Source organism: Monopterus albus, unplaced genomic scaffold (assembly GCF_001952655.1).
Source record: "Monopterus albus unplaced genomic scaffold, M_albus_1.0 scaffold20.1, whole genome shotgun sequence".
Taxonomy (NCBI): Eukaryota; Metazoa; Chordata; class Actinopteri; order Synbranchiformes; family Synbranchidae; genus Monopterus; species Monopterus albus.
The window spans coordinates 2,724,709-2,733,275 of NW_018127900.1; the positions used below are offsets into that span (position 1 = coordinate 2,724,709).

Genomic DNA, 8,567 nt, shown 5'->3' on the forward strand with positions numbered 1-8,567 from the left:
GTCCGTTCATATACAGTATTTAATTCTTTTGAGAGAGCGGGTAGCAGAAAAAAGAGCCTTAATGAAAGAGATGGCGAGACGTAATTAGATTGGACTGTTATCAACAGTTTTAGTTTTGTGTGCATGTCAACATTAACATGCCTCTGTACTTAACACTGCCTCTGCCATGCTTGCTTAATTTATATTTGGCTGGCTGCCGTGGCAGTGACAGATTTACTGCATTTCCTGTGGCTGCTTCACAATAAATGTTTTACCATGTCTCACCAGTCGAACGCTTTTAAGGTAATACAGCTTTAATAAGGTATAGAGAGTCAAAAGTGAATGTTGAGGCTGTTATCAGTGAGATTAAACTGCACTGGATTACCACCACTAACAATAAAAACTGCAGTATATAGAAAAGTATTTACTGAATGTAAATACATTAAATGGCTGCAAAAGAAAAAGTCTCAACCATAAAAAGAATGAAAAATGGGGTCTGACTTAATGACAGTCCTAAGAAGTAGCCTAGACCTTACCAACTGTAAGTTAGTTGAGACAGCCTGAAATAAAATAGCTGTAAATTCATCCTGACATCCTTCTCTCCTTATTTCATGTTTTCTCAAGTACTGACACTGTGCTTGGGCAGAGGAGGATGTCGTGGCTCCTGCCTCCTCATTATGCATCTGAACTTGAGCCATCTGACCCAGAGAGAGACCTCAGCACCGTCATCATCCTCCACCACATCTTTTGTAGGGTTATGTACCCCTGCTGAATCGTAAAAGATTTTTTTTAACACTGGTATTTTAATGGCATGCAAATTGTGCCACATTATCTGTCTGTGTCTGTGTGTGTTCTCTTTGCAGCTGCAACCTCCTGCACAGCTGTGATGTCCACCAGTCTGGTGTCCAGTCTTTTGCTGTACAGACACCGCAAGGTATATGCATCACCCCTGCGTCTACAGATCAGTTTTCTCCTTGCTGCTGTCAAAGTTAAAATCGGCCCCTGCCCCTAATGATCGATCAATACTGAAAGAATTGGTATTTGTGCTAGTGTGACAGTGTTTTTCTGAGTCATACCCACCAGATGGTAAATGCTCATGTCTGATTTTCGAATCAAACTTCTCCATCCTTGTACTCCGCAGGGTGTGAGTCTATCTGCCCTGTGTCGTGATGTGGTTTGGCTCACGGAGGAAGTCTTGTTGAAGAACAAGGACGTCGGCTTTGGGGGAAGTTTAGCGGAGGTTGTCCATCATTCCCTCTCTCTGCTCACCCCTCACCTCATCATTGCTGCAGTGCCGTCTAGGTCGGTTGACTGTCCATCCAAAAAGAAAAACAAAAAACAGCTTTAAACACTGAAAAACTACTTTGCTTTATCAAAGATTTAACATTACTTTTGAGGGAAACCTCTGCTTTCTTTAATGGCCTGTCTTGCATTTGGTCATGTGTCCTTTCTTCTAGAAAAGACCCATTTATTATACCCCGCCCTTCTCTTGCCGCCTCACTTCACCTCAACCTTCAGGCCCACATTGTCAGACACACTTTTATCTTGGAAGCTGTTGGTGGTGAGTGACTTTGCATGCTTGTATTTCGTGTAGCTGACAAGCTTAAGCCTAAATATCATGGTGAGACCCTGTTTTCTCCAGGCAACTTATTTTCGTGGGAGGCCTTGGCTGTGGCTCCAACTGTTGGCATGTCAGTATGGAAAATCAGTTCTAAGCATGGCATTTTAAAGTATTACAACTTAATATTTTTAATGCTTAAGGAATGCCAAGCTTCAAGCTGTGTCACAGTGCTGTGCATGCAACAGCAGACTTCCCCCCAGACCATTAGCGACACTGAAGCTCTCACGCTGGTTTGAACCGTTTCTTTTGTCAGTTCTTGTTTTCTTCTAAAATTCCAGTTGTGTCAGTACATGTGATGTTCAGAGACTGCCAGCGTCAAAACCCTTAAAATTGAAGTGCTGCCCCTTTTAACAAGTGAGTCATCCATGGCAGTGAGGCAGCAATATAATATGAGGAAACTATAATTCAACTCGAAGACTCTGATGTTCTCAAGCCAGGCCTATTCCATGCTACAGCCTGCTTTTGATGATCTGCTGGCCTCGATTTAGAGCTTGTTCTAAATCCCAGAAAGGCAGAATGCATGTACTGCATGTAATTTAGCCTCAGGTATTTTTTTGTAAAAGACTTCTTGATTTCAGTTAAACCCAGTAAAAGTGTCCTAGTGGAAAGTTAACAGTTGCCCTGCTAAAGCGTCCCTGAGCAGGACACGGGCAGCTACACTCCCCTGCATGTTCGTTTACATTATGAAACATAAACACTAAAGTCACCCCAGCATCTGTGATGACTTGCTTTGTCCAATCATGTATTTAGCTTACATTATGTAGAGTTATTACAGACATTATTTCATTTCTAGTTAAATTTAGCAACTCTAGCATGTAGCATCTTAATAGCTAATTAAATATAACGTATTTAGACTGGAAGGCATGTAGTAGTTTAAAACCTCTGCAGGCAAATACAACCCTGCAAAGTTTTTCAATTATTTTCTGTGTGTGAGTTTATTATTATAAGGTCACTTTGATGCAGTTCTTCTCAGCAGCTGCTTTAAAACTCCTGGATACTGGATCCTTCCATCAGCATATAGAATACCACCCCAATATCCCTTGGAATTGCACCCATATTGGGTGATTATGCACCTCAAAATTTCCATCCACTGCCAGTGTAGGAAAGAGGTGCACTCAAGGTAGCCAGGCAGAAAGTCAGGATGGTTGATGGGCAAGTTGTGAGTTTGACTTAATTAATGTTTGTGTTTCTTCTGTTCTAATGATGATTCTTCTCTAAATTTAACCCAAGTGTTAACTACTACATACTCTACAGTTTATTTCCCATAACAAAAATCTTTGCCTAGCCTTAACTACACTCTGTCCCCCATGTGCAGACATTGCAAAAAGCGAGAATTTCAAAAACTCTGGCACTGAACATAATCCAGGATTTTGCTGAATTGGCCAGTTCTGGCATTCCTCTGTGACATTGGAGCTGGAAACACCGCATAATGCAAAGGGCCAAATAGATGGTAATCATCGACTGATGGACAGCCTGGATCAAAACCTCACAAGAGTTTTATGTCAGCTCATCCTTGAGCCAAGAGTCATTAGTTGACTCAGCTTTATTCACATGTATAGTGTGCAGCTGTTTTGTTTTTAGATATGATGCTAAGAGACAGAATGGTGTGAAGCCATGGATAGCCTTTAACATCACTGCTGGAGGTAAAAATAATGTGGTTTTGATGTACCGGAAGCTACTTGGACTATGGAATAAAATCTCTTGTTCCTGCATGACTCATTATTCCTGCATGACTTGTTTTGGTTGTAAAGGAAGTAAAGCTGGTGGGCAGTGGGCTGTGTACTGTTGAAAGCCCCTTAAAGCACAATGGACTGTGAAGGCAGTTTGATTAATGGACATGAACAATATGGATGTCAGGGTTTTCCTATTTGTACATGAAAAGAAGATAATAGGGATAAAAATGTAAATAAAGACATATCACTTGTGTAAAAGACTGTGTCTGGTGTCCAACATATTTTAGCCAAACTGAGATATTTAGCTAATTTACAGACCAAAACCTGCTTACTTTGGCTAATGCCAATCACCATATTTCCCGCGGTATGTATATGCTTAAAGGACTAAAGAAAGTGTTCTGATGCTTATGTGTTTTGTCTTAGCGTGTGCAGTGTCCGCCATGCTGTGTGAGGTTGCTATCAGTGGCATCAGCAGCAGGGTGAGGAGTGACGGCGTGGATGGGGACAGAGTCAGAGGTGACATGGAGTTTGATGTGGTGCTGTGCCAGTCTGAGCTGACTGAGAGAGCCCTGCAGCTCTGCCATCTCCTTCCCCCAGGCTTCATGCCAGTGAGTCAGAATCCATTTCTCCCTCTCTCTCACACACACACACACACACACACACACACACACACACACACACACACACAAAATGTGTCTTCAATGGATGTTTAATGGAGCTGAACACCCATTCATCCTGCTCTGCTGGATGGTGTAGTTTTGGATTGTGTGTGTGTACTGTGTAGCTGTGTACATGCTCCATCAGACTGACTTCAAGGGCTCCGAATCTGAGCCAGAAATACTGTTCCTTTCTCTGTTTGCCCACCTTTCATTTCAGCAGTGGCTCTTTCTTGTGTCTTCTGCTTGCAGCTATGTTTCACACCCCATTGCTCATCGAAAAATAGCGCTCCTGTTTTCATCCCCCTGCCAGCCATCTCTCTTTCTCCTCTGATCTCTGCTACATTTCTACTACTTACCTAATGCTCTCTGTCAGCTGTCTACCTCCTACCTGATGGGCTGAGGTTGCTGGTGCCTCTAACCTGGCTTCATTATTGAGCTTAAACATTGTCTCTCTCTTTATCTCGCGCTCTCTCTCTCTCTCTCTCTCTCTCTCTCTCTCTCCAGCCCTGTCAGTCATCCCATAGTTTTGCTCTGGATGCCATTGACAGTCTGGTGCGCTGTGGGATCCTGGTCATGGAAGAAGTAAGAAACATTTTTCTGCAATTTCTCAAAGTTGGACTCTAAAATACTATGTAATAACTTATTAACTTATTCCTAAAGTAGCAGTTTAGTAGGATAACTGAAACTAAACAAGGACAAACGGTCAATTAGAAAACAAAAATGTAACCTTAAAGTGACAGTAATACAAACTTAGTGAATGCAGTCACAGGCAAGTAAATGTTAATATGGAATGAGCTTGAAGTTACAGTGCAGAGCCTTCTTTTCCTCATTGGAATTTAGTGTTAGCTTTCATTATGTTAAAGAATGGGTCAGACTTGATTTTTTTTTAAATCAAAATATTTTTACATTGACACAAAATGTAAAAAAGAGACCAATACAGAGTCACAAAAGACTTAAAGTTCATTAAGTCAGTAACACATGGACTTAACAGAGTGGGGGAGTTACCGACTGACATTCTGCTGTCTGTTCTACCCTCCATCGTGTGTAGATTCCCAGGGGTGTTCCTGTCTGTGACTTCTGGAAGAAGGAGGGTGCTCTGAGCTGGACCACCTCTGATGACCCTTATCACAGTGACTCCGACTGTGGGGAGGAGGAGCTGCATTCATACAGGGTAATGAAGAGCCCTGCTGGGTCCCTCTGTCTTCCTCACATACTTTAGAGAAACACCAGAGGTTATATCAAAGGGAACATTTTCTGTGCTGGCCCAACCTACAAAAGATGGGACCCTTTATGACTGCCTACTGGGCATGTGCAGAAATAGCGGAAACGCCAAATGAAAAAGCACTTTGAAGTTACTAAAGCACCTACACAGATGACTCTTATATTATATATCTTATATTGTCGTCTCCCAACCGGAAGGTTTAGGGTTCGAATCTTGGTGCCTGCAGTCTACATGTCGAAGTGTCCTTGGGCAAGACACTGAACCCCCTAAGTTGCCCGTGATGGTGGCGTGTATGCACGCAGTGGCCTGGGGCCCTCAGCTCCAAACAAAATTTCGTTGTACGTGTCACAATGTTACAGTGACGGTAAAATAAAGCTGCTTCTTCTTCTTATGTCTTGAATGCTAATTAGGAGTTTGTGCCAGCTTTAAAAGAAGTCACCACTGTACATGGTTTATAGATTTTTATTTATTTTTTTTCTTGAAGTAACACAAATCAGTTGACCATCTTCCAAAGGGGTCAAACTGTGCTCGAAGCATAGGTGCATCAGTAATAAAAAGGGCTAACTTTGAGGTGACAGCCTCAAGAGTCATTACAGTACATGTTAAATTTAAACTGCACTGAGTAAGAGTCAGGTTCCCTGATAGACTAGTGGTTAGGGCGTAGCGCTCCTGCCACTGCGGCCCAGGTTCAGGTCAGGGTTGCGTCGGGAAGGGCATCCGGCGTAAAACACGTGCCAAATGTCAACGTGCGAATCGTCAGTGTGGTGACCCCTAATGGGGAAAAAAGCCAAGGATCGGCTTTGAGTCCCTTCTTGTTTGCTATGGTGACAGACAGGTTGACAGATGAAGTCAGACAGGAATCTCTGTGGACAATGATGTTTGCTGATGACATTGTGATCTGTAGTGAGAGCAGAGAGCAGGTGGAGGAAAACCTAGAAAGGTGAAGGTCTGCTCTGGAAAGAAGAGGAATGAAAGTCAGTCGTGGTAAGACTGAATACATGTGTATGAATGAGAGGGAGGGAAGTGGAACAGTGAGGTTACAGGGGGCTGAGGTCAAGAAGGTGCAGGAGTTTAAGTATTTGGGGTCAACAGTCCAGTGTGATGGGGAGTGTAGGAAAGAGGTGAAGAGGCAAGTGCAGGCAAGTTGGAGTGGGTGGAGAAAGGTGTCAGTAGTGTTGTGTGACAGAAGAGTGGCAGCATGAATCAAAGGAAAGGTGTACAAGACAGTAGTGAGACCAGCTATGCTGTATGGGTTAGAGACTGTAACAGTGAGGAAAAGACGAGGCAGAGATGGAGGTAGCAGAGATGAGGATGTTGAGGTTCTCTTTAGGAGCAGAGGAGGGATAGTGGTTATATTGGTAGAAGGATGTTGGAGATGGAGCTGCCAGGCAAGAGGTCAAGAGGAAGGCCAAAGAGGAGATTTATGGATGTGCTAAAAGAGGACATGACGTTAATTGGGGTAAGAGTAGAGGATGCCGAGGACAGAGTTAGGTGGAAACAGATGATTCGCTGTGGTGACCCCTAACGGGAACAGCCGAAAGAAGAAAAAGACTAAGAGTCAAAGCGCATTGTTGTAGATGGATGTACACTTCAACAGAACAGCTGAGGCTAGATCACGGTAGAGATTTTCTGCATATCAATATGCAATAAAAATATCCCCTTTTTATTTAAAGGTGCACTGGTGTGTTTTCCTTGTAAAAAAATAAAAAATAAATAAATAAAACAATGTTAGAACAGTGTTTCTCATCAAAACATTATATCTATAATGTTTAACAGATTTAATTGCAGTTTCTTGCATCAGAGCACATTTTCGAAGCCCAAGATGTATTGAAACCTCTGTTGTTTACATTGTGTTTATATCAGTTTAAGGGCTTAAAAGAGCCTGTGGTAGTTCAAGCAAGCATGTAGGTACAAATACATGCTGTCCTTATTGTTGTTTACTCAGACTGCATATTAAAACACTGAGCGCTGTGTAATCACTGCTACTCACCTTTCAGAAAGTTATCACTCTCCACCTCCTCATCCTCACTTAGCTGTGTGACTTTTTCTAGGGAAACAGGAAACGGGGGAGGTATAGACAGAGAGGGGATGAGACCTGTGACAGATGTCAAGCACACAATGTGCACATGGTGCGCCGCCAGAACCACTCGGTTATCAGGCGCCCAGTATGTGAATTTTCTGTGTGTTCATGTTCATTAACTGTTGTGCAGCTCATGCTTTGTCAGAGGGGTTTGTGAGCTCAGGTACAGTCCCTTACCTCCTCCTCTTCTGCCTGGTAATCATTTATCCAAAGTAACTTTAGGTGATCTTAAAAAGCAGCTGGCAGTAATCCAAGTTAAGATGCTAAGTAACTCATTCTCAATCAGCCTGGCCTCATGTAGACTCAAAGTCAGTAACACCTGAACTTCAGAAGTTTCATTTTGCTCAGTGACATAGACTGACCCTTGTTTTTCAAAAGGCACCTGCATTTTGTAATTCTGTTCACATTGCTTCTCTGTTTCTAAACAGAGGTTTGTACCCAAGGATGAGTTTAAATAGATAGAGATGGCAGAAGCAGACTATGGTATCTGCTGCAGGTTGTTCAGTATGGTGCGCTGGTATGAGCATCCATGTCTTTTATTTTTTTGTGCTGCACAGTCAATTTATTTTATTTTAATGCGACACAAACTAGCAGGTTTACAGGGCAGAGGATATACTTCAACATTTTAATGCACTTGTGCACAAATCGATACATATAAAGTAATTGTTTTCCAAGCTTGGTGTGGAAGAACCTGTAAGGTCTGCACAAAGCCATGACCTCAACCCCAAGAAACACCTTTGGGTTTAGTTAGAATGCCAGCTGCAAGCCAGGCCTTATTATCCAATTTCAGTGTTCGATGTCACTTTGTGGCTGAATGGGCGAAAATCCCTGCAGCCAGACAGATGTAATAGCAGAAGATCAAAGCAGATTGTTTTTGAATTAGACGTTCAGGTGACAAGAGAAACGCCTGCATTCTGACTGAAACCTGTTTAGACAGAGTGTTTCAGTCCCATATCAGTCAAATCATATTTTCATGTTACCGGTGATGTAGCTTAGTTTACTTTTAATATATTTTATTTTTCGAATACTCCTATTCCTACTCTGACTTGTTTATCGTTTTGAGGGTTTGTCACCTCGGTAGGGTTGGTTGTCATGACCACTTTATTAGGTACACCTGTATGCAATTCAGTGCAACACCTCCACCTTAACATCTGTGATTATGAAGCTCAAAATGCTTCAGTTTTTAATGAAATTGTCATAAATGTATAAATTCAATTGTATGTTTATTACTGACATTTGTAATCAGATTAAACATTCTAACATTGCAAAGATCCAAACAGGATCAATGCAGTGGAAAATACTCTTTCACTTTTCCTCATCCTCATCCTGGCAC

The 8,567-nt window shown here is 42.2% G+C and overlaps 1 protein-coding gene across 1 annotated transcript in view; it reads left to right on the forward strand.

The window, feature by feature from the left end:
- The window catches only part of gpat2 (glycerol-3-phosphate acyltransferase 2, mitochondrial), an 84,631-nt gene that overhangs the window by 72,986 nt on the left and 3,078 nt on the right, over positions 1 to 8,567 (forward strand). The window contains exons 14-21 of the mRNA XM_020593825.1: positions 604 to 728; positions 843 to 913; positions 1,121 to 1,281; positions 1,437 to 1,540; positions 3,697 to 3,881; positions 4,437 to 4,514; positions 4,981 to 5,103; positions 7,188 to 7,191. Coding sequence (XP_020449481.1) covers positions 604 to 728; positions 843 to 913; positions 1,121 to 1,281; positions 1,437 to 1,540; positions 3,697 to 3,881; positions 4,437 to 4,514; positions 4,981 to 5,103; positions 7,188 to 7,191 — 851 coding nt within the window. The remainder of the gene's footprint in view (positions 1 to 603; positions 729 to 842; positions 914 to 1,120; positions 1,282 to 1,436; positions 1,541 to 3,696; positions 3,882 to 4,436; positions 4,515 to 4,980; positions 5,104 to 7,187; positions 7,192 to 8,567) is intronic.